Source organism: Citrus clementina, unplaced genomic scaffold, assembly GCF_000493195.1.
Source record: "Citrus clementina cultivar Clemenules unplaced genomic scaffold, Citrus_clementina_v1.0 scaffold_4, whole genome shotgun sequence".
In the NCBI taxonomy this organism is placed as follows: Eukaryota; Viridiplantae; Streptophyta; class Magnoliopsida; order Sapindales; family Rutaceae; genus Citrus; species Citrus x clementina.
Window position 1 is genome coordinate 25,486,690 of NW_006262274.1, and position 25,631 is coordinate 25,512,320.

At 34.7% G+C, this 25,631-nt stretch overlaps 4 protein-coding genes across 5 annotated transcripts; 3 read left to right on the plus strand and 1 right to left on the minus strand.

Moving 5' to 3' along the window:
* The first annotated feature begins 400 nt into the window (after positions 1–400).
* On the plus strand, positions 401–4,905 carry LOC18043782 (actin-related protein 7). 2 transcript variants are annotated; one of them, XM_006439041.2, is made up of 7 exons: positions 401–722; positions 1,009–1,230; positions 1,703–1,844; positions 3,055–3,299; positions 3,875–4,058; positions 4,278–4,345; positions 4,498–4,676. In XM_006439041.2, exons 1-7 carry the CDS (start codon positions 645–647, stop codon positions 4,573–4,575), a joined length of 1,017 nt encoding a protein of 338 aa, XP_006439104.1. In that variant the 5' UTR covers positions 401–644; the 3' UTR covers positions 4,576–4,676. The 2 variants fall into 2 exon arrangements, with proteins under 2 accessions (XP_006439104.1, XP_006439103.1); XM_006439040.2 differs by having other exon boundaries at positions 403–722; positions 4,508–4,905.
* A 1,609-nt stretch (positions 4,906–6,514) lies between these two features.
* On the minus strand, positions 6,515–9,664 carry LOC18043783 (polygalacturonase). Its single transcript, XM_006439042.2, has 9 exons — positions 8,979–9,664; positions 8,751–8,882; positions 8,476–8,643; positions 8,338–8,358; positions 7,996–8,203; positions 7,798–7,879; positions 7,569–7,677; positions 7,150–7,266; positions 6,515–7,051 (listed from the first exon to the last, which is right to left on the minus strand). The coding sequence occupies exons 1-9, from the start codon at positions 9,243–9,245 to the stop codon at positions 6,830–6,832; spliced, it is 1,326 nt and encodes a 441-aa protein (XP_006439105.2). The 5' UTR covers positions 9,246–9,664; the 3' UTR covers positions 6,515–6,829.
* Positions 9,665–13,636: 3,972 nt separating this feature from the next.
* On the plus strand, positions 13,637–18,823 carry LOC18043784 (carotenoid 9,10(9',10')-cleavage dioxygenase 1). Its single transcript, XM_006439043.2, has 14 exons — positions 13,637–14,245; positions 14,400–14,470; positions 14,576–14,590; positions 14,800–14,911; positions 15,025–15,124; positions 15,760–15,822; positions 16,002–16,112; positions 16,195–16,379; positions 17,067–17,205; positions 17,561–17,684; positions 17,762–17,863; positions 18,002–18,253; positions 18,378–18,489; positions 18,626–18,823. The coding sequence occupies exons 1-14, from the start codon at positions 13,868–13,870 to the stop codon at positions 18,653–18,655; spliced, it is 1,794 nt and encodes a 597-aa protein (XP_006439106.1). The 5' UTR covers positions 13,637–13,867; the 3' UTR covers positions 18,656–18,823.
* Positions 18,824–19,709: 886 nt separating this feature from the next.
* On the plus strand, positions 19,710–24,183 carry LOC18043785 (carotenoid 9,10(9',10')-cleavage dioxygenase 1). Its single transcript, XM_024185411.1, has 14 exons — positions 19,710–20,028; positions 20,508–20,578; positions 20,675–20,689; positions 20,797–20,908; positions 21,140–21,239; positions 21,535–21,597; positions 21,856–21,966; positions 22,055–22,239; positions 22,405–22,543; positions 22,685–22,802; positions 22,886–22,987; positions 23,239–23,490; positions 23,626–23,737; positions 23,873–24,183. The coding sequence occupies exons 1-14, from the start codon at positions 19,795–19,797 to the stop codon at positions 23,900–23,902; spliced, it is 1,644 nt and encodes a 547-aa protein (XP_024041179.1). The 5' UTR covers positions 19,710–19,794; the 3' UTR covers positions 23,903–24,183.
* The last annotated feature ends 1,448 nt before the right edge of the window (positions 24,184–25,631 follow it).

Below are 25,631 nucleotides of genomic sequence, written 5' to 3' on the forward strand. Positions count from 1 at the left end.
TTTCCAGAGATAGCGCATTTCCTTTATATCTTGAAGCGTCAAAAATCTTGTGAGAAATAATAATAATAATTATGTAATTGATGTTAGTTTTCTATTCTATATCTATTATTAAAAATTTTGATTTTTGTGATTACATAAGGAAACTGAAATTATCAAGATTATACTTGCCTCTAGATATGGTGTTTGATTGATCTAAGGTTCCGTTTTTTTTCCTTTTTTAACATCTTTTCCTTTGCCTTTCGCATGCCAAATTAACTCGCAAAATGTTATTAAGATACGATGCTGTGGCCTATGAAACTGTGATATAACTAACAAACTACATAATGTTAATTATTTAAGGCATAATTTTGTTCAAAGCTATTTAAAATTTAAATAAACTAAAACAAGGTTAAAAATTGTGTGTAAAAAATTAAACCAAATTAACTAATTTGCTTGTGCCCGAGCCCGACTCCATAGCTGAGAGACAAGTTATTTTTCAAAATACCCAGCCCGCTAAACATTTATTTCAAGACCCTAGAAATTGAATCTACTAATTTGGGGTTTTGCAGTTGCAGATCCCATACACATATTATCATAGATAGTTAGATACTCTGTGAAGGGTTTTGACAAATTTTGGTGATTACTGAGCTCTGCCCGTCAGCAAAATGGAGGCTGCTGTGGTGGATGCTGGCTCGAAGCTTCTCAAAGCGGGACCCGCCATCCCAGACCAAGCTCCCTCCATGGTAACACTCTGTGCAAGAAAATAAAGAAACTCACAAGCAAAATTTCGAAACTTTCCCTTTTTATTGCTTTCAAAGTCATTCCTTTTTTTTTCTTAAAAATAAAAAATAACGGCGTAGTTACTTTGAAATGTGAAACGCATGCATGAAGTTGGTTCATCTTCTGTTTGGTTGCTGGGAAAAATAGTGAAACAAGCAGGAAAAGACTGGAAACTTTTTCTTGTTACTTCTGTCAGAATCGTTGCTTTTGGTTTTATGTTGCTAATTTCTTTGAAATGTGATTGATTAGGTGATTCCTAGCCAAATGAAGCGTGTGCTTGAAGATGGGTCATCTTCTGTTGATAATTCAACTTTAGTAGAGGATGTGACTATGGATCCTGTTGTGAGAGGCTTTATTAGAGACTGGGATGCCATGGAGGATTTGTTGCATCATGTTCTGTACGCTGGGCTTGGATGGGAAGAGGGTAATGAAGGGCAGATATTGTTCACGGATCCACTTTGCTCTCCCAAGGTTAGCCGAAAAGAGTTTAGTTGTTCAGCTTGTTTGTGTTCATTTTCAGTCTTTTAAGAAACATAATGTACAATGTTCCCATTTCTTTAGAATTATGCGAGTCTATGCTTCAGGAGGCAGGTCCATTGTTCAGCTTATTTTTTATTCATAATTGTGGTGAAATAGCCATGAGCATGAGTTGTGTAGGTGAAACAATGCTAGGACCTCCGAATACTGGTGTACCACAACCATGATCTTATTTATTTTTCTTAACTATTTTTGTTATTGCATAAAACTCTTGGTGTGTTTGCTCAGAATGTATAGTGTCAGTTGCATTCAGCTTATGAAGACTTTGCTGTGTGTTTTAACTTTTGAATTGTTGTGCAGGTCGTCAATTCCAATGGATTCATGTATTTGTAATAGATTAATGGTGTGAGTTTGATATGGTTTTTGTATTTCTCTGCTATACGTTAATAAATTGTTCTTTTTTCAGGCTGTCAGAGAACAACTAGTGCAATTGATGTTTGAAACATTTAATATCTCGGGGTTCTATTCTTCAGAACAAGCAGTACTGTCTCTTTATGCTGTTGGACGAATCTCAGGATGCACTGTTGATATTGGCCATGGGAAAATTGGTATGTGTACCAATGTATCTTGCCTAATGACTTTTTTTTTTTTAATCTGTTGGACTTTGTGCATGTGCACATGTTTAAGATTAGCATGTTATAGTGAGTTTTGAATATGATAGCATAACATTGTTTGATCTTTTTGCCAAGTCATATCAGCCTAGTCACTTGTGCTTTAAATCTTTTCACCACAATACAAACTACTCAATTCATTTGCCTTAATTGTTGTTAAAATTGCTCTCTTGCATGCTAAATTTGTGCACTAAGGATTCGCTATTGGTTCATCAAGTTTTTAAAATTGTAGTAAACTGCTTGGACTTGCAAAAATATCAATCACCAGCAAGTTACCTTCATCAGGAGTGATTGATTCTTGATTCCAATGAACATTGGATCTGTTTAAAAATATTACTTTATGGCGACACCAGCACTGAGTTAGTTTTGCTCAGAACTAGCATTGAGTTAGTTAGGTTAATGTAAAGTGAAAAGATTACACTCATGAGCCAAGTTTTAGGTGTGGAGGTCCATATGTATTGAAAACCCTAAGGCCTAATACGAACTACAAAGTTGGTTATCCTTAAAACCTATTTCTCAATGCTTCTCTTGCCTTTAGTTGAATTTTGTGTCCCAATTCCATGAGCCTTAGTGCCTGTTTGGTATGGCTTATTTAAGAGCCGTAAGTGCTTATTTAATCGTATAAGTACTTTTTAAAAATTTTTAAAGTGTTTGGTTATTTTTTTAGTAGAGTTTTTTTAGCTTAAATAAGCTAATTTACCTCTATTAGCAAAAGCCCAAAATTTGAGCTTTTGGGAGTAGAGGTTAGAGAGCTTTTCTAAAAATATATAATATACAAAATATTACACAGTTTAATGGTTCAAAAGTGCTTTTTTTATTGATAATCAAACATCCAATGACTTTTTGTCCAAAAGCTCTATTGGTATAAGCTCTACTGTTATAAGCTCTATTTAATAAGCTGTACCAAACGGAGCCTTAATAGCCTTAGAATCTGTGCAAGTTGATATTTAACTCTATAGATAATTTTACCTGTGTCACCTATTTTGATTTTTCTCTCTTTTGATAACATTGGTAAATTGTAACTCTATAGCCTTATATTCTATCCAGTTACTGAATTTGAAGTGGAAGGTGATTTTCCATTGAATGTAGTTGCCACATGACTCTTTGGCTCCTTAGTGACATGCAAAATTGTTTCCTTTATCACCAGATATTGCTCCAGTAATTGAAGGTGCTGTTCAGCACATTGCCTCAAGAAGATTTGAGGTTGGAGGTATGGACTTGACAAAGTTACTTGCGCAAGAACTTGGTAAAACTAATCCTTCGGTGAATCTCAGCCTCTATGATGTTGAGAAATTGAAAGAGCAATTCTCATGTTGTGCTGAAGATGAACTTGCTTATGAAAAAACCCAGAAGTCATGCGAGATAGAGCAGCATACTTTACCTGATGGACAGGTTTGTGATTTGAGCAATGATACAGCAAGATTTTGTAGATATAAGATTAATCTTGTATTTTTGATATCTTACTCAACATACTATGGCTCAAACTCCTGAGCTGTTAATTTACCATTTTTGCTTAGATGTACATATGCTAAGTGCTAAACTTCCAAACAAATACTACTGTAGACTGGGAAGTGGATTTCTTGGTATGACGGACTGCTTGGTTAGATGCACACACAACAGCATCCTTTTGTTTATCCATTTTACACATTCCGTTGAAAAGTTGAGGAGAAGACTTTACTCATGTTGGGGGGGGGGGGGGGGGGGGGAGAGTTTTACTCATAAGAAAAGGGAAAAAAAATGTTCTCAAATTCTTGTTAGAGAAAATTTAATTCTCAGAATGGCCTCTTGTCTATTAGAATATACAATTGTCATAATGAGAAGATAATGGGGATATTCCTGGGCCCATAATCCATTATGAAACCAAGCAATTTGTATTATGTATTTCCTATACTCTTGATGAACCTTTTCATCTACAATCTTCAAATGTTTTATGTCTGACTGTTAGACTTATTGAGACATGATTTTAGGTTATAAGAATTGGAAAAGAGAGATACACTGTTGGCGAAGCTCTATTCCAACCATCTATACTGGGTTTGGAGGCACATGGAATTGTTGAGCAGCTTGTCCATACCATTTCAACAGTTTCTTCCGAGAATCATCGGCAATTGCTGGAAAATACCGTTCTCTGTGGTGGCACTACTTCTATGACTGGTGAGACTTATTATTCTTTTGACCCTTGTAAAATTGACTTCAATGAGTAAATACTTTTTCTTGTAAAGTTATTTTCACTTATTTCCCTTCCTCTATGGGCTTTCCATTTTACTTGTGATCTGATTTTCTACTTCAAGTAAATGAAACATTTGATTCGTGGAAGACACTTGATTCCAGAAATATGTAAAGATTAACTGGTGGTGTCGCTGCCTTCTGCAGGTTTTGAAGATAGGTTCCAGAAAGAAGCCGGCCTATGTTCATCAGCTATTCGTCCTACACTAGTGAAGGTAATCAACTTATTCATCTGCCTGATTTTCCTCAAGAAAAAGAAGCAACTGCAGATGCCTTCTATCCTCGTGTTTTATCAAAACATATTCAGTATGATCCTCATTTCTTTTCGAGACTGCTCTATATGAGTTCTGTAAGTTCTAATTTTCAGTTCACTACAGCCACCCGAATATATGCCAGAGAATTTGACCTTGTATTCAGCATGGATTGGAGGTGCAATACTCGCTAAAGTTGTCTTCCCTCAAAATCAACACATAACTAAGGCAGACTACGATGAATCTGGGCCTTCTGTTGTTCACAGGAAATGCTTCTAGAATAGAACAGTTCTCACTCGAAAGTTCTGGATGTTTGGTCTCGTAGTTCCTACTTTGTAGTATATTAGATTGTCTTGGGAAATTTGACTTGTTGAGTCTCGATGCAGACAACCGAAGTTGCTTACTAACACAATTGATCAAAGCAGTTGACCTGTATCTATTGATTCTCTTCCTTTCAAGGGTTGGCCTTTTGTACCAGAGCAGACAAAACCAAATGAATGATTCAGTGGGTGTCCTTTGTGTTCTTTATTTATTTATTTATTTTTCTTCAAACTATACATAAGGAGTTCTTTTTCTCCCATTCTGTAATCCAAAGCGAATGCAAGTAGCTAGAAAATCAAAGAACAAAGAAGAATTATGGCTGGGGTTACTTTTGGTAGCAAAGAAAATAAGAGAAAAACGATCAATTAAAAAACTTGCGGTGATCAATCACTTGGCTACTAGTGTGCCCATTGTTTCTACTGTTATTCACACACGTAGGATGCCACTGCTCAAATCATTTGAATTTAGTGCAAATAGTGGGTGCGGCGTGGGGTCCCAGTCCACAGGAGAGAGGCTGTGTCAGTGAACCATCATTATCAAGCAAAAGAGGCAAAAAGGCTCCAATCCCTACATCAAAATGCTCTAAAAAGTAAATAAGCAGTTTGGCCCAGACCAGAGGGCCACAACAAAACAGAAACGCAAAAAACAAGCGGACAAGTCTCCTGCCCTTTCTCTTTGCATACCAATTCTGAAAAGAAAATCAATCCTTTCAGTCTTAGTTAGAGCAAGTGAAGTGAAGTGAGCAACCATCTTTCATTTCACATCGAATGCGTTTTTGACAGAGTCAGTGGGCATTTGAGATGCAGATGCTTACAAGTTACATGTAAGTTTCGAATCGTTAATTAATTTAAGATATGCTTACAAGTTACATGTAAGTTTCGAATCGTTAAATAAAATTAAAGATGAACATTATAATTACAATTAATTTTTAAAAAACTTCTAAACTGGTACGATCTTGCTTTGTTTAAATATGTTCAGTCAAATTAATTCAATGTATTACGATTGAGATATTGCGATTATTAATCGGATCTGTTCAGAAAATATTAATTCGAGGTCTCGATAGACATTATCAACAAGATGACATGAAGATATTTAAATAAATGCTGTTAGAGGACGATTGAAACGACAAGCTCCCTCAGTTATGGTTTTTTTCATAAGTCACAAGTTGCTCTTTATGTAATTATGTTTGTATTCTAGATGATGACTTCGTCATTCCAATCGATCACTGCTGAAGCTTCATTTGGGCTGGTTCGGATCCTCAAGCTCCATTGGGCCGGGGAACCATAAATTCCAAAAGAAGGGAGCTTCTGACACCCCTCCAATATTCATATAACACCCCTTCATGAATTTTATTCCCTAAATATAATTCCAGTTTATTTTATAAAATATTAACCATACATTAAAAACAACCATCTGATCATAAAATTTCACTATAAAATGAATATTTTGTTTAATTTTTTTTATTTATAAAATAAAAAAATTAAAATCTTAAATTATTTTCTTTCTATTATATAGTAATAAATTTCCCAAAAAAAAAAATCAACTAAAATCTAAAATGTGAATAGAAATTATGAAATGAGATGTGTACAAAAAAAATTAAAAGAAAAATTAATTTAAAATTTTAATTGAATTTCTATTTAAAAATAAGAAATGAAATAGTCAATTAAAAAGGGGTTTTATAATGAATTTTAATTGAGGGGTGTCAAAATCAAAAAGGTCTTACTCATAATAAAACTTGTGAAAAGCGATTCCATTTAACTTTTCACTGTGCTTTTGCCAAAGGTAGGTATTCAAATCAATGTCGTTGGCAGAGAAAATAATTTCTATTTGACTAAAATAAGCATTGGATTACATAATCATAATCATAACAGTAATGAATGGTATTTACAAGTAATCACTTAAATCGCTAAAAGAATACAAATCCTTCCTCGAGTAATTAATACCACGCGCGCACCACATGCACCTCACTGTGCTATGTTTAATTATAAAATTTTTGTATAACAACTTATTTTGACTTTTAACTAACATGTATGTCACCATCGTTTGGCATCATCAATATTGTTGAATCAAACCTACAACTAAATGACGCATTGTAAAAATAATGAACACTGTCAGTTTCTTTGTCCCCTAAATGCAACGAGGCAAGAAATTCCCTGGAGGAGATAATCTAACATTCGAACACGAAGCTTTGGCGATGTCATCTTCTTCTTCAAGTCGAAGAATTACATCTTGTAACACGAGTCCTCGGCAAGGGAATTGGTTGCTACAGTCAAGTTTAATTGCTACCTCAGAAGCACTCGTTCCTTTTATGTTTTGGTACACAACGTTGCTCACTTGCACCGCCGAGGCCTGCACTCACAGTTTCATCATCATCATCATTATATATACATCACGCTAATTATTCACTTTCCAACATAAAGCACCTCTTCATGATCAAGTTCATTTACCTGTTCTTGGCACGGTTTTTCTTGGTCGCAATAATGTTGATCAATAATTATTGGATTGGTCACGTTGCGCATTTCAACATTTTGAAACAGTATATCTTTAGCAAAGCCAGATCCTCCCTACATATCGACCAGAAAGATTAAAAAAAAAAATTTAAAAAAAAATATGATTTGATTCTTTAACATAAAAAGTCTTAAGTAATTTAATTATTGTGACTGAATTTGCGGCTCTAATTTTGCAATTTGATTTCCTTAATCAACGAAACATTTTACCGAACCCATAGCCTTTTTTTCTCCCCCCCAAAAAAAAAGAACTGTTTGAAATTTGGCTAAAGTGATCATAAAATTCAAAGTGGTTGCATTTTATTTTTTAATGCTAATGGTATTATAAACATAAGTGGATGTGACCTTCAATCAATTACCTGCCAGGTCTTTATTCTCACTCCATTAGTGGTTCCTGAAAGTCTTGCTCTATTCACCAACACATTTGACACGAAAGCTTCTGAATTTCCGGCTCCCAAGCTTCCGATACTACGAAAATATATATTCGGTTAAAATTAAATTAGTTGAGCTGGGGGGGGGGGGGGGGGAAAGAAAAAAAAAAAAGGAGTTTATGTAATTAGAGCACTTTTTTATCGATTAATTGAGAACCTGATTCCGTGGCCCGGACCGCAAATTATATCGGTAGCTCGAACATTTTTCGATCCGCTTACTATTGAGATACAGTCATCACCTTCATAAAAAAAAAAAAAAAACAAGAATTAAGAAAGGTTGTAATAGGATGAATTTAACAGCAGCTGAGTAAATCGATTATGTGGTTAATTTAAATATATATAAATAATTACTTACCTGTCCTAATGACGCAGTTTTTTATAAGAATATTTTGAGTTCCGGTGACGTGAATTCCGTCGGTGTTAGGGCTGTTCCCCGGTGCAATTACCAGGAGATTCAAAGCTCTGACATTGACACAGTATTGAAACGTGAGATGCATTTTTTGTGAATTTCGGAACCTCAGGCTTGACACTCTCACGTTTTTGCATCCGTAAAATGTTACTGCCTGTAAGACCATTTTTTTTTTTTTTGGTTGGAGAAAAATATAAATGAAAATTAGATTGACATTTTATCTTAAAAATAACGTTAGGTAAGAATTAGGAATGAATATAAGGCAGCAAGAATTTTAATTTGACTTACCGTTGGTGCGTCGTTGCACGGCTGCGGAAACATGAGAAGAAAATTAACAAAATTAATAAAATTATATTATGAATTAAAAAAAAAGGAGTAGTATATATGGAATTAATTATATATAATTCAATATACGAATAAACGTACGAGGGATTTGTTGACTTTGCAAGATTTTCTCCACCAAACTTTTCCATTGCCGTCGATTGTGCCACCACCTTCGACTCTGAAATTGTTGACATTTTCGAACACAAGCCAATGCCTTGGATCTCTGCTGTAGTCTGATAAACGAACAGATGCTTTGATTGTTCCATAAATCTGTCGCGTTAAAACAACGTTGCATTAATTGTTCAAATCAGAAATTGTCCCGTATCGTTCATAAATAGTGTGTTATCGGCCCCATGCATGCACATTCGTAAACTCACCTTCATTGTAAGATCAGATTTGCAGGGACCTGAGAATGTAATTGGCTTAAGATGATAGATTTTGTTGTTGGGGACGACTAAAACAGCTTCATTTTCAGAAGAACAAGCCTCCTCCCAAGCTTCCATAAATGCCTGAACAAAATTGCCCAAATTAATTACTATGTACTTCTAACTGAAAAATAACGGATATCTATGTTTTCTATTTGTAACAGCTGCTATTGTATGTACCTTAGAGTCATCAGTTCCATCAGCTTTCGCTTCAAAATCGTCCACATTCACAAACTTTGTTGGAGAAGCAGGAGCACTTGCACGACCGTACAGCCTCGTCAAAGTCGTTTCAGACTCCGAATCGACCCCGATTGGGCTCCCAAATCTCTGGTATTGATCACGAGTTGTGACAAATCGGTCACCTTGATAGCTGCTAAAACTGAAGGAGAAAAAAGAGACTAACATAGCCAAGAATATAGGTAACCAATATTGCCTTTGTGGGTGCATTTTGACGTTTAATTGCGTTCCAACTTTTTGAGAACGCAAGGGCAAAATTAAAACTGTCAAAAAGATTTGCTAAAGTTGTTATAGAAATTTACGGTATGCTGTGTGAAATGAATGTGTGTATGTATTTATAGCAAGAAAAGTGATGTTGATTTTTGGGAAAACAGAGAGAAGGGGGTTTGTGGAAGAAGCAATGACTACGACTGCTTTGAAAATTTTGTCTCATGAGAGAGGTATGGACTGAGATTCAAGAGACTGAGACGAAAGAAAAATCATGGCTTCATTTTTTTGCTCTCCAAAAGAAAACCAAAGCTTAGTAATTTTGTTAGATTAGATGGTTACACATCATCATGCATGTCCGTGCATGCATGCCTGAAAAGACTTACATATATGTCCTTCTTCTCGCTGTATATGCATCTATAAGCACGCTACATACGCTTGTTTAAATGTTGAATGAAGTAATAACCAAGTATAAATAAAGTTGGTTTTGTTTTCTAAGTTCTTAATTAGGCTTTAATGAAATAGAGATTACTTAAGAATAGAGAACTGAATCTACTAACGCATGTATGTATGGATGCATATTCATAATATGCATGCATGCTAGCGTGTGTTAGGAATAATTTGGTATATCCTCTTAAGCTATGACGACAATCTTTGGTATTAAACCACAGTTTCATTGTCGGAATTAAAATGCCCGTTGACATGTTTATTTTGGGATAATTTGTTGCTCTTTGGAACCGGGTCAAATAAAAAGAGTCTTACAATGCGATGGGCAAGTCCTTTTTTGACCCGCTTCAATCGATGTCAAGGGATGCTGCGATCCCACTTTCGCCTCCACTATTTGGTTTGGCTCCGGTCATGTTTCAGTAAATATATAATTAGTTGAATCTAGTTAGAAAGCAGTTTGATGAAAAAAATAACCCCAGTTGGGAAGTTCAAGATGGTTGCAAATAACTTTGGGATGACAACAAGCTATGCTATGTGTGTTATGTGTATGGGGCATACGTGAAGCAGAAGAATGAACGAGGCAAAAACGTCAAATAGAAATGAGGGGAAGTGTTTGGAAGATTTATCAGTTGGGGGAATAGTTAGAACTATTTTAGGTGACTTAGCCGAGTCTGTAAGGAACAAAGAAGGTGAGATTATGGTAAAAAAGAATGGGAATTGCGTGCGCTTTTTTGGGTTAAATTAAAGAATAGGTAATAGTAGCATCATCTATCGCTGGGCTTTGCCGTGTTGTGTTGAGAGTAACAATTGAGGAATGTGGAATATGGGTTGCAATGAGTTAGGACTTTAGGACTTTGCTGCCACTCACAATATATATGATGAGTGCTTTCTCTATTTATTTATTTATTACTAACTTTGTTAATAAACTAAAATATTGGAAAGATATCTTGTCCCATTAGGATGAATTAATATGAATTTAGACTTTTTTTTTTTTATTTGTCTTCGAAAATCGCAAGTTTTTCACCTTTCTCAAATTATTTTTTGGATGGGCCTAGGGATATATTGACAACTCTGTATCTGACCGAACTAATTTCCATCTTCATTCTTAGCCATCAATAAAGAAATAATATATTTGTAATAATACATTTCAGAAAAATATATTTATATTAATAGATCCTCCAACTAAGCTAAATTTAGATTAAGGGAGTTTCTTGATTTGTACATAATTAAGTACACAAAAAAACAAACCGCCGGGAAGAACATTAGGGAGTTGACACTTCGGATGACTTTTTAATTGACAAAATAAAAATCATAAATAAATAAATTGAGAGCCCATGCTTAGTGAGAAATTGATAATGCATTTGGGGTTTGTTAAATTAGGTCATAACTGCTTCAATTTTGGCAGCCTAACCGAGACTTATGGATGTCACGAGAGTCTTATATGCCATCATTGTTTATTCCAAAATCAAATTCTACCCTGACATATGTCATACTATTGGTTATGGATCTAACATGGACTTGCAAATTTAGTCTTCTTTCAGTTAGGTTAGTTGATGACCCAATTTTGAAGGCTCTTGCCGAAACAAGCGCGAGCACGTGCAAGTCCATTCCTTGACATTATATGATGGCTTCATTAGACCCGCAATTAGCCAATTCACTATCAAAGTGTAAGATAAGCTCACTTATCTTGATTAATTTCCCCAGCCTATTGATATGATTTTACACCTAATGTGTGCTCTTCTTCTTGTTACCCGTTATATACGTTCTTTCTTTTAATATTTTTCTCGATCGTAAATTGCTCCTTTAATTCGAACAGGTGCAGATAAAATTTTTCTAGAAGAAATGCAAGTCAGCATATCGCCGAGAACATCGATAATACAATGTCAGCCACAGCAGCTGATAATTGTAACTTACCTAAAATTAGTTCCCACAACTTCATAATTAATCTATTATTATTATTATTATTATTATTATTATTATTATTATTATTTGATTTTTACCTGCCACTTTCATCTAACCAAAATAAATTATAAAAATTTAGAATAATGCAATGTTCTTTTCCTATTTCTTACCAATTAAGAATTTTCACACTTTGGAATGCTTTCAAATTATAGTTTAAAATATATGTAATTAACTATTGACCGAAATTAAAAAATCTATTATCTATAAAACTTTTTAATTTATGTGTAGGGTAACAATAAGATTGTTAAAAAAAATATTACTTTAAGTTTTAACAATAAAAAAATTAAATTAAAAAATAGAAGAGTGCATTTAAAAGAAAAAAAAAAGATGTTTTTGGAATTAAAATAAAAATAACTAAAAAAATTATGAAGAGATTAAAGAGGTGCCAATAATCCAACTCAATAATTAATTATTCCAAAGAATTGGGGGGAAAAAAAAGACCCACTTTTGCTGGCTACGGGCTCCGAACCAACGATTACCTTTGAATGCGTGAAGCTCTTCTAGCATCCCCTTCAAAATTCTTATGGAACCTTTTTTTTTTCATTTTTATTTTAATAACAAAATACTTTTTTTTTTTTTTTTTTTGCAGTTTATTCCAATTTAACTATTTTTAATTAGCCACACCTCATGGTGGAGATCATGAGGTTGCAGAACTATATAAAGTTAAGTGGAGTTTTTAATGGTTCCCCTAATCACGACCATAATAGTAAAGGTTTAATTTAAAAAAATATAAACTGTTGAACTCAATAAGCATATTAAAAAGATAATATATTTGGCAAAAGTCAAGTTTTTTTTTCCTTATCCATAAAATAAATTGGAGTCTTGTTGCACAGATGAAGTCAAAAATATAAAAAAGAAAAAGACTTGTTGTTTTTTTTTTATATTTTTTAGAGAGAGAAGTAATTGGTGTTTGTATAGAAAAAAAAAAAAACATGGGGAATGTGTTGAGTTTGAAGAGAGAGAAACACATTAAATGAGCTTAATTATATGTTTGTTCTTAGATATAATTACAATTAGGGATGGCAATAGGTTAAATTGAGTTCGGACTTAACTCTATAACATAAATAAAGGGTCCAATCCTTAAAGAAGCTAGCCAGAATCAAGTCAGGGTCAAGTTTGGGTTTTGTCTGATGTCGATCAAGTTTTTAAAATTTGTTTATATATTTAAATAATTTAAATTTAAATTTAAAAAAGGAAATAACCTATGCAGATTTAATTGCAATTTTTTTAATATAAAAGAATAATGATATGACTATTGCAGTAGTTTTTATAGTAGTAAATAATTGAATAAAACTAATAAAAAAGTAATATATTTAATCAATATAGCAATTAATTAATTTCGAAAAATATGGCCATAATTGATAATGTAATTCTTTATTATATTAATATATGAGAGATCCACTGCTTCACAAAATTTGATTAGGATTTATCATTATTCGTGTGCTATTGGGTAAGTATCCAAATTTTTACTTCTATTAAAAATAAAAATTATAAGTAAATGTAAAATAGATTATACGAGTAGTCTATAAATCTGCACTTTTAACTTTTCCATTGACAAAATACTTTATTATTTTATGTTTTAATTATTTAAAGTCATATCGTCGTGATTTATCATTATTAACAAAAATTAAATATGTATTATTATTTTAAGTGCTAATAGCACTTCTGTATTGGAATTTAAATTGTACCTAGCTATTGCAGCAGGATAAAACTAGTATCTGTCTCCCTGAAGTAGTAGTTAGCAAGTCTGCAAATTAACCGCGAGTTTTAAAAACTAGCTTCAATGGACAGTAATATGATGGATAATATATCGAAACGCACAGCAGCAACAGCATACATACACGAAGAAAAAATGAGTGTAAAATGAAAAAGATGTATTAAATCAGTTTAGATCAACTTGACCTAAAGCTTAGCTATGTGTGGCTGTGGCATCCCTGAGCAGGACCGATTCGAATCTCTTAAAACATCAAGCTTTTCTTATCATGATCGTACTCTTTCAAATAATTGACTCATGTGCGTGGGCTCCATTGCTCTCTTGTTGTTAAATCTTGATTCGACAGTGCTCCTGCACAGCGGCTGCTTCATGCTACGGAAAGATTCTTCTTCTTATTATTATATTTTTTGAGATTCCAAACAAAAATCCAAATAAGGAAAGCAGTTTTGAATTGAGGAGTTAGGCAGTTAGCTCACTGTGAAGCTAAAGTAACACACGGTTAATGATGGTTACTGCCACCACGACGCATCATTTTGCGGGAGTTAGTTGTTTAACGGCTTCTTCCAGTAATCAACGTCGCATCAACTCCAACATTTACTGTAAAAAACACACAGTTGTCACCAACGGAGATAGAACGGTGACGGCGGAGGAGAGGCCGAAATTAAACTTGAAGGGCAACAGCGGAGATAGTGGTATTGTGGCGGTGAATCCAAAGCCGCAGAAAGGGTTGGCCGCTAAGGTAATCGACTCTCTGGAAGGACTGATTGTGAAATTCAAGCACGACTCGTCACGGCCTCTTCACTATCTCTCCGGTAATTTCGGCCCGGTTCGCCACGAAACACCTCCCACGGCAGACCTTCCCGTCATTGGCTTTCTTCCTGTTAGTTCTAAGTGGCCCGCCGGCTTCTTTTGTGGATATTTATTTATTTATTTATTTTAATACACACATCGCATTCGCATTGCTGAGCCTTCTTGAACACGATATCTATACAAATTTCAATCTCTATTTCTCAGTACTGTAAATGCTTTTTTAGGAGTGCTTGAATGGCGAGTTTATCAGAGTTGGTCCAAACTCAAAGTTTGCCCCCGTGGCTGGATATCATTGGTCTGTCCATTGTGTACGCATAATTCTGTATTCAGAAACGTTACTTCTTTTCTAGTTGCTAACAGGTGATTGCTTTTGCTAATTCTCTTTTGTTGCTTCCTGCAGGTTCGATGGAGACGGGTGCGTATCTCTATGATTTTTCACAATAGAATGAATAATGCTACCTTAGGAGACGTATCTGTGTGTGCGTGTTTAATTCATTATGAACCGCCACATTATGATGGCTTGGGGTTCCCATAGTAAACATTGATCCATTGCTATATTTACTTCTCTTTAGCTCACCATGACTGCGGTGACACACAGACAGTTATATTTCTGTGCATTTGCAGCATGCTTCATGGTTTGCGTATCAAAGATGGAAAGGCAGCATATGTTTCCCGTTATGTAAAGACATCACGTCTTAAACAGGAAGAATTTTTTGGAGGTGCTAAATTTACAAAGGTATAAATATGAAGAGAGAGGCTTTTTAAAAAATTTTAGAAATGGAACTTGGAATGAAGGAATCCTGTAAATAGATTTTTGCGTCTGGGTTATCAGTTTGGATGTTTTTGCAGATTGGAGATGTTAAGGGGCTTTTTGGATTACTCATGGTTAACATGACATTGTTGAGAGAAAGCTTCAAAGTATTGGATTTTTCATACGGAAATGGGGCAGGTAGATTCGTTTAGTTTGTTCTGCTGAAATGCAAACATGTTCTGAGCTGAAGACTAAAGGATCATTATAAGTTTGTCAAATTCTTTCTGATACAGTTCTCCAAGAATTATTTTGCATATTGGGTTTCTGTGTGATCCTTACTGCATGGTTTCTGTTTTTCATGTTCTGCTACTCTTTGTCTAGGTGTATAGCATCTGATTTAAATTTTATTTTCTAATCCAAGCATTATGAAGAAAGGGAAATGAACAGTTTGAAGTTGTTAAAAGTGCTGATTAATCTCTGCTTATTCGACTTTGGGTAGAGAAGTGTCAATGAAGCAGTTAGATGCGGTGAATTCATTTTGATATAATTAGCACCAGGATCATCCCTGGGAAAAGCTCCCCTCTCTTCTTTCATGTGTGTGCCCCATCCGTTTATCTGCCATTAATCATCTGTGATATTCATCTGACATTTGGAGGTCTTCTATTCTCTTTTAATTAGCAAAATAAAATTTGAAACTAAGATCACCATGGAAAACTAAGATCACCCTACCTTACTCATATTACATTGCTTTTGTTATAGGCAGTTCACAGGATTTTTTTGTGTTTGGGCAATGTAGATGAAAAGTTTACTATTTATCTAATACTTTCTTCCAGGTAATACCGCTCTCATATACCACCATGGAAAACTTCTGGTTCTTTCCGAGATAGATAAACCTTGTAAGCTTACCTTGCTTCTCTCTTTGTTTTAACTTTCTGGAGAAATCAGAGGGTCTGATGGAGACCATAAATTATGACAATGTTCTCCGGTGTTATTCATTCCTTATAGTGTTCTCTAATGGAGCTTGTTGCTTGCTTTTAGAGGGAATATAAATTCTTAAACCTGTTGCATTATGCAGATGTTCTTAAAGTTTTGAAAGATGGAGATCTGCAAACGCTTGGTATGCTGGATTATGATAAGCGATTAAATCATCCCTTCACTGCACATCCAAAGATTGACCCTTACACTGGTAAAACCCATATCCTTAAAATAATCCTGTCAGCCAAATTTTCCCACAGAAAAAGAATGATTCACAAGATATCTGCATACAGACGAGATGTTTACATTTGGTTATACACAAACTCCTCCATATGTCACCTACCGAGTTATATCGAAGGATGGTTTCATGCATGACCCAGTACCTATAACAATGTCTGCCCCCATCATGATGCACGACTTTGCCATCACTGAGAATTATGCAATTTTCCTGGATCTTCCCATGTGTTTCAGACAAAAGGTCTGTTGGACTTTCTAATTCTTGCACTTTTGTTTTTCACTTGGTAAATGAAATGCACCAACACTTAAGTCACAAGTGCCAACGAAGTTGCGCGACTTAATAAAGAAATGAGAAAATTTTCAACAGAATTTAATCAGATGGGCATTAAATTAAACTATAAAAGCTAGCGCTGTTTGAATTCACAATGGAATAGTTGCTTGATTTAAGGTTTTGTGAAAACGTTTAAAAAGTGCCAGAGCATGAATATTAATCTACTTAGATGTTAAAAAAAATTGTTAATCTACAGAGTCCAGGGAATATAATATGTGACACAAGTAATTAATGTTCTCAGAGCTAACAAATAACTTTCAATATAAAAATTTATTCGAGGAACCTAGTACTAATTATGTAATAATAGTAAATATTGAGTGGAGTTCATATATGTATGTAAAGGAAGCCAACATTCAGAAACTTTTTAGAGCTCGCAGGAATTTGCATGACTGAAATTCACTTCCCTGATGCAGAAAGTGGAGGAATTGTGGACCAAGTTCAAAATCCTTCCAGAAAATTTTATTTAATAGTTTCCAAGGATTACACTATTGATATGTTATGGAGTCATTCAAGCATTGGATTCTGTTTATATTAATTATGCACAATGACGATCCCCTGTTTTTCATCTTCACATATGTATAATGTTTCAATTTTCAGGAGATGGTAAAAGAAAACAAGTTGATATATGCATTTGATCCAACTATAAAAGCTCGTTTTGGTGTACTTCCACGATATGCGAGGGATGATCTCCAAATCAGATGGTTTGAGCTTCCAAATTGCTATATATTCCATAATGGTGTGTCTGACTTGCTCTTGTAAATGCGTACTGTTCTTGATTATTTCTTTGTCCATCTACTGAAACAAAATGTATGCAACACTATCTTTATGAATATTGGTAGTCATGATATTTCAAATAAGGAACACTTTTTTAAAAAATGATTAAGCATGGTTAGCACTTTTTTCTAATTCTGTGTGGCACCATGTTTGGAGTCTGATTTTGAGATTAAATACAAGAGCATTATCTTTATGGTAATTGTAATTGATGGTTGTCTGAAAACGAATAATCTCTTTTGTTTTCAAGAAGCTGATGCATGAAGTCCTCTCCCGATTACATGCATGCATTTTGACTTTGTTAGAACTATCTCTTTTAGCCAATGCTTGGGAGGAGGAGGAGGAGGAGGAAGTTGTTTTGATAACTTGCCGCGTACGGAATCCCGATCTAGATATGTTTAATGGGCCTCTTAAAGAAACTCTTGAAGATCAGACGACTGAGCTGTAGGAGATCGATGACCTATTTTCTGTCATAGTTCTTTGTACTGCAAAGGTTTTTCTAATTGATGTTTTATAATCAGATATGAGATGCGGTTCAATATGAAAACTGGCCTAGCTTCTCAAAAGAAGCTGTCACCAGCGTGTGTTGATTTTCCTAGGATAAACGAGCACTACATGGGCAGGTCTGTATCTTCTATTATTGTTGGCAATTATGAATAATAATGTCTACAAGCATCAGAGCAAATATTCCTTGACTCCGTGCGCCAATTACATGGGAATTGAATTCAGCTGAAGTTTTGCTTATAATTGGGTGAATGTAGGAAACAGAGATATGTTTATGGAAGCATTTTGGAGAACATAGCAAAGGTCACGGGGATTATCAAATTTGATCTGCATGCTGAACCGGAGACGGGGAAAACAAAGCTTGAAGTTGGGGGAAATGTTAAAGGCATCTTCGACCTGGGTCCTGGTAGATTTGGTTCAGAGGCTGTGTTTGTTCCACGAGAGCCTAGTTCCACTTCTGAAGAAGATGACGGCTACTTAATATTCCATGTACACGACGAGAATACAGGGTATTACTCTCACTAAAAATTATTAGCTAGAAGAATTTTCTCTTTCTAATTTGATTTATTAATTTATAGTTGCAATTCAATAAGTGAACTCAGCTATTTAATATTTCATTTACGGAACATGCAGAAAATCAGCGGTGTATGTAATTGATGCTAAGACAATGTCAGCAGATCCTGTTGCAGTTATAGAGTTACCTCATAGGGTTCCATACGGTTTCCATGGCATCTTTCTGTCAGAGGTTAGTGTAACTAAATTTTGCTTTCGATTTTGAATTATTTTCAAATGGATGCTTCGGCCTAGGTGGACTTTGATTAAGAACATTATTCAAACTCATAGTCAGAGAACTCATTTGCTTCTTCTAACTTTTAAAACAGGAGCAACTTGAAGAACTCGCCAAACTGTGATCACGTGAAGGTGAAGAGAACAAAAACATATTGACTGAGGACTCTGAATTTGATGATTCAGTTGTCTATCATAAATTGCCACAATCTGTGACCCAAGTGTATGTAAGATTCAGCATCTGTATTTACTTACCTTTGTCCAAAGAGAGAGATATTGTTCAGAAACTGAAACGTCACAAATAGAAGAAATTATGGTTAAAAGTTGTATTTCAATTTCGTGGTATTTTTTCTATGCTGGGCGTTACCCACACGGTAAGTGCATTGACAAAATTCCAGCACCAGCGCCATCAGGCGTCGATGTCGAATGATACTCAATATCAACAATTCACCAGGCCCAGAACCGACAGATATCATGTGGTTTTGTTATTACAAGCCTTACACGTGCCGCCAAACTATGGATCCTTTACAGAAATAGGGTCGTATAGCCCTTGGGCCATTCCCCGAAAATCTAGATTTTTCACTGCCCACCATAGGAGTAGACATCAATGATCATCACTAGTATAAATTAGATTTTGTGAGAATTATTTGAGGATGCGGAAATGAATTAACTCCACACTTCCATATCACCTTATCTGTTATAAATCTCAAGGAGTCATGAATTTTTATTCTAATTGTTTAAAAAGTGGTGTACTAAATTGTGTAAAATTAAAGGTTATTGTTTCTTCGCAATAATTAGTTAATTATCACAACGTAACTAGAAAAAATAAATCAAGAAAAAGGAAAAGAACAAGAAAATACGGACGTATTACTGTACAAATTGTGTATTTATTTTTTCATCTTTTTTTTCTGAAAAAAAAAAAGCTATGTTTTCATGTTTTTGGTAAACTATTTTCTTTTGCAATTACGGGGCTAATGGCGACTCATAATTATGTTTGTACCGTACCGGGGGAGAATCTTCATGGACATTGTAACAGGGAATCATCGATTTAGTAAAAAATACGTGGATATTATTATATTTTTTTTTATGCGAAAAATATTATCTTTTGCTGTGGGTCGTAAAGGACACTACGTGTGGCAATACGAACTTCACCAAACAAGACGACAAGGCAGATAAATAAATAAATAAATCAGCCAGCTAACAACACAAGCACAGCAGGCTCCGTTGCATCCAGTGTGACGCGCAGAGAGAGAGTCAGAGAGTCATGGTGGAGAAAGAAAAGCTGGAGAACGACGTCGTAGCACGAAATGGAATAGTGGCGGTGGATCCCAAACCGAAGAATGGAGTGACTTCGAAAGTGATAGACTTTGTGGAGAAACTGATAGTGAAGTGGATGTACGATTCTTCACAGCCTCTTCATTATCTCTCCGGTAACTTCGCTCCAGTTCCTGACGAGACTCCTCCTACTAAAGACCTCCACGTCATCGGCCATCTCCCCGTAATCACTTTTCCCTGTTACAGAATCTCTTCTCCGCCGCTTAATTATTATTATTATTATTATTATTTTATGTTTGGATTAAATATGAACTCCGATTGGTTGGATGAGCGGACCAATCCGAGCTCAACCACAAATATTAAATAGAGCTTGTCGATAGCATTTATGTGAGGGGAGAAGCTCTAACTATGTGTGATAAATTATTAAACTATTGTTGTCTTGACGATGGACTGTGTTATTTGACCGTTTTTGACCAATCTGTGCTTTAATATGTATCGTAATATCAATTTTGTAAAAGATGTGTTTCGAGAGAACGGAATTTTGGTCATAGACAGAGAGTTATGTACAGAGATTGTGGACTAACATATGCAATTCCTGAAATTTTGTTTTATTTATATTATCAAACATGGCATAATCGTTATGAATACAATTATTTATCTTATTGTTGAAGAGGAAATTGAAGTGACGCGTGTACATTTCAGGATTGCTTGAATGGGGAGTTTGTCAGGGTTGGTCCTAATCCCAAGTTTGCCCCTGTGGCCGGATACCACTGGTATGATCTTCTGTTATTTGAATTATATTATTTCATTTCTCTTCATTTGCTGGAGAGGTCACACTTATGCTGACTCTCTCCATTGCTTATTTGCAGGTTTGATGGAGATGGGTGAGTGAACCTCTGTTCCCTTTTGTTATATAAATTATGTAACTTTGATTCATTTCTGTGTGTGTTTCTTTGTTTATTTGTTAAATATCAATTTCATGAATTTGCAGCATGATTCATGGTCTGCGCATCAAAGACGGAAAGGCTACATATGTCTCCCGTTTTGTGAGGACTTCACGTCTTAAACAGGAAGAATTTTTCGGAGGTGCTAAATTTATGAAGGTATATTTTAATCGGTTGCATATTTTGAAAAAGCTAAGTTGCCAGTTAAGACTATTGCCCAGAAACGTTATTTTATCTGCGTCCATTGGTAACAGAACCCTCTTTTGTATAATTGTATTGATATAAGAAAGATTATTCCTTCTGAAAGTTGGGTTATCTATGGTTTCAGTTTCCTTTAGCTTTATCTGTTTGAATGTGCTACCGCTTCTGAACATTAAGAAAATTCTGCAGATTGGAGACCTTAAGGGGCTATTTGGATTACTCATGGTTAACATGCAAATGCTTAGAGCAAAGTTGAAAGTACTGGATGTTTCATATGGAAATGGGACAGGTATGTTTGTTGGGGTATTGTATATCTGCTGAAATGCTAAATTTTCCTGACCTTTTAAATTCTTTGAGATGCAGTTCCACCAACATTATTTTTTGCTTAATTTCAGTTTTTTTTTTCTTATAGATACATTTAGGCTTTCAGTTCAAGTATTTATTTAATAATTAGTAGTCATCTTATCCCTGGAAATTCCTGCAGTTTAGAAGTTTGTTCCTCTCTTTATTAAACACATGATTGCACATTTGTCTAGTTAAAGTTCAAGTGCAAGGTAGTATAACTGGCTGTCTTCCTTTTCCAGCTAATACAGCTCTTGTATATCACCATGGGAAACTTCTAGCGCTCTCAGAGGCGGACAAACCATGTAAGATTGTGGTCTCTTTTGTTTTTAGATTTTGAAAAGATCCAAGGATGGTGTAACAGAGACATGTACTACTGCATATTGCTCAAATGATTCAGAATAAGTTTTGTGGAATTGAGATTTTCTGAAGTTTCATTCAATAAGCCCAAAAAAAGATGATGATAATAATAATAATAATAATAATAAAATAATTGAAGGGAAGCTGATTTTGAATTTGATTTTCTTGCTGGGAGTTATTTTCATGTCATATTAATTATGCAGATGCCGTCAAAGTTCTGGAAGATGGAGATCTGCAAACACTTGGTATGCTTGACTATGACAAGAGATTACAACATTCCTTTACTGCCCATCCAAAGGTTGATCCATACACTGGTAAAGCCCGTGTCTTGAAAGAATCCTAAATAGTAAGCTTTCATTGAGCAGAAGAAAGATCATTCATTCATGAGATCTCTGCATGCAGGCGAGATGTTTACCTTTGGCTATGCACACACACCACCATATATCACATACAGAGTTATTTCAAAGGATGGTTTCATGCATGATCCTGTACCAATAACCGTATCAGATCCCATCATGATGCACGACTTTGCTATTACTGAGAATTATGCTATTTTCATGGATCTTCCGCTGTATTTCAGACCAAAGGTATGGTAGCTTAGTTTTATCTTCTCTGTTTATTGTTGTTTCAACTAATTTCAGCAAGAATTCTAAAATTTACAAAAGAAATAGCATATGGCTATAGTTTTATTTTTAATTTCATAGTGTTAAAAATTATGCAGCTTAACACATTTCCTCTACTTCAATTTTCAGGAAATGGTGAAAGAAAACAAGCTGATATTCACATTTGATGATACAAAGAAAGCTCGTTTTGGTATACTTCCCCGATATGCAAAGAATGAGGCTCAAATGAAATGGTTTGAGCTTCCTAATTGCTTTATCTTCCATAATGGTGTGTCAACGTTGCTTTTCCAAATTTTTTTATCTAGTTATTCTTTGTGCAGGCTACTCTTTTGTTTTTTAAGCTAATGCTTAAGGATTATGTTGTGTCCATACATGCATTCTGACTTCTTTAATGATTACTTCTTACTAGCCAATGCTTGGGAGGAGGAGGATGAAGTGGTTCTGATCACTTGCCGCCTAGACAAGCCGGATCTAGACATGGTCAATGGGGCTGTCAAAGAAAAGCTAGAAAATTTCTCAAATGAACTGTGGGATACCTGTGAAATATTCTTTAATTTGTAGTACTTCTTCCACTGCTAAGTTTGTTCTGATTGTTTATTTCTATAAGCAGGTATGAGATGAGATTCAACTTGAAAACTGGCCTAGCTTCACAAAAGAGATTATCGGCATCCGCTGTTGATTTTCCTAGGGTGAATGAGTGCTACACTGGCAGGTACATATCTGCTGTCAATGTTGGCAATTTGACAGTAGGTTAAATTCTGGTAATTAAAAAAAAATGAGTTATTGCTAAGTGCTGTTATATCTCAAAAATTTTCCTTAGGCAGTGTCATTTTTATCTTTATTATTTCTTCATTTATGTTTTAATTGGGGAGGGGTGTCGTGCTGGCTGGTAAAATTCCTTTTTCTCAGTATCTTATATGTTCACCAGAAACCTTGCTTAATGATTATCTTGTACACATATAGGAAGCAAAGATATGTGTATGGAACAATACTAGATAGCATTGCAAAAGTCACAGGGATCATCAAATTTGATCTGCATGCTGAACCAGACGAAGAGAAAACAAAGCTTGAAGTTGGAGGAAATGTGAGAGGCATCTTTGATCTGGGCCCTGGAAGATTTGGTTCAGAGGCTGTTTTTGTTCCTAGAGAGCCTGGCACCTCTTCTGAAGAAGATGTTGGTTACTTAATATTCTTCTCTCATGATGAGAAAACCGGGTAAGCCGCACACTCACCAGTTTCTTTGCTAGGTCTTATCTGGTTCTTCAATTTTTGTTCAGCATTTCTTAGAAGCTCAAACACTTTGATGATTGTTAATATGCTCTAAATTCATTTGCCATTTTGACCTTGCAGAAAGTCATCAGTGAACGTGATTGATGCAAAAACAATGTCAGCTGATCCTGTTGCAGTTGTCGAATTACCACAAAGGGTTCCATACGGATTTCATGCCTTCTTTGTGTCAGAGGTTAGTCGTTGAGAATGAAGTGAAGTAATTTGGATTTAGAGTTGGTCATTAATAAGCTCATACATTTGCCGCTTCGAAATTCTGTCCTTTTCTAAAATGTCCTACTGCTGCTCTAATCATGGATTCGTTATACAGGAACAACTTGAAGAGCAAGCAAAATTGTGATCGTGGGCAGAGACCTTGTGACAAGTAAAAGCAGAGCGATAAATAGAATAAATCTAAAATCTCTTCCGCGAGCTGCGTTGGGTTTGTGGGTTATGTCATTATGTAGAGCATTAGAACTCTGATGTAACAAGAAAAATATATTTGAGTTTTGTAATTAATTTTGCCACCAAGTTATCTCACCCCAAGAAGTTATTTTATCTGTTTTTTAAGCTTAATTTCCGATTGGCTAAAACGGATGTACTTATTTAATTGGATATTCAATAATTATTTGTATTTTGATATTCTTAGCATTTTCACTTGACTCCTCTAATCTATGGTAAAACTTTTCTAAAGGGATATTATGTATAGAAATAACTTTGAAGAAGTCATAAAAAAATTTAATCTTGATTGGAGTCAGTGATAAATAAGAATAAATTTCATATTGTAATAGGTTATAATTTGCTAGATCCCCACTTAAGAAATTTATTTCTACATAATAAAAGTTACTTGTATGGTGTAAAATATATTGTTTTGTTACATTGATGTTTTAGGACAGGAAAAATATTTTTCTAAAGTTGTATGGAATTATGATTTATTCTTTAAAGTTGTTATCGAATCATTGTATAGTATTTTTAGAATTTACATACAGATGAAAACATTAAAAAAATGTAAATGCTTAGGTCATTAAGATGATTTGTGTATTCTCAACATTATATAAATATATGTATTGATTTCTTAAAACTATATCTATCTCTTTTATCAACGTTTACACATTAAATTTGACATTAATTATTAACGTAGTGCAATTTTATTTTTATATTATTTACACTAAAGATAATTAAGTCAAAATAATAATTTTTTTTTAATTATGCCTCTATTGCGTTATGATCTCCTCATAATAATAAAGTTAATTGATCCTAATACTAGAAAGAGGTTTTACTGCGGTATCAGCGTTGTATATTATGTCGGAGCAGGGCATGGAATGGTGACTGTAAACCTAAAACCGAGTGATTTCGTGAGAAATTGATTGTCGAGTTGATGTATGAATCGTTACAACCAGAGTCTCACCAACTTCCAATGGGGAGTGGTCGAGTGGCGAGTTTGTCAGGTTTGGTCGTGACTCAAAAATCGCACCGGTGAGGTGGCAGGATATGATGAATATGATCTTGACACCCATTTGATAAAGAACATGCGTGTGGAATAAGTAAGTTTCTTAAAGACACAAACATTTTAAGCATGCAGTGTATGTACAACACTTGATTAGTTGTTGTTTCCTTGATGAGAGAGTGTATATTAGTACTAATATATGCCACTCACTTATACAGTACTAATGCCCGATCTCACATATTCTTGAATTTGTAAGTTATTGATGAGTTTTTTTTTATTTTAGTTTTGCACGTTCTGATGTGTAACCGTTACCTTGCGCCGCGGACGCTCATTATTATTATTATTATTATTATTTTGTTTTCCTCGACATAATTCTATGTTCCGTTGGATCTTAAAGTCAAAACTTACCACAGGATCGAACAACTTCAAGAGCGAGCAAAATTGTATATCATTTTGCAATTTCAGATGCCTTTTTTTTTTAAAAAAAAAAAAAATTCTGTTAATTGGTCAGTGGTCAAATTGTCATCTGCATAGAATGCAAGTTGTTGTCATCTGCATGAATCATGAACTGAAACTAAAGGAACGGTTGTGTTTTCCAGAGGGTAAAGAAGGACTAGACTCTCCATACTGACACTTAACAGAG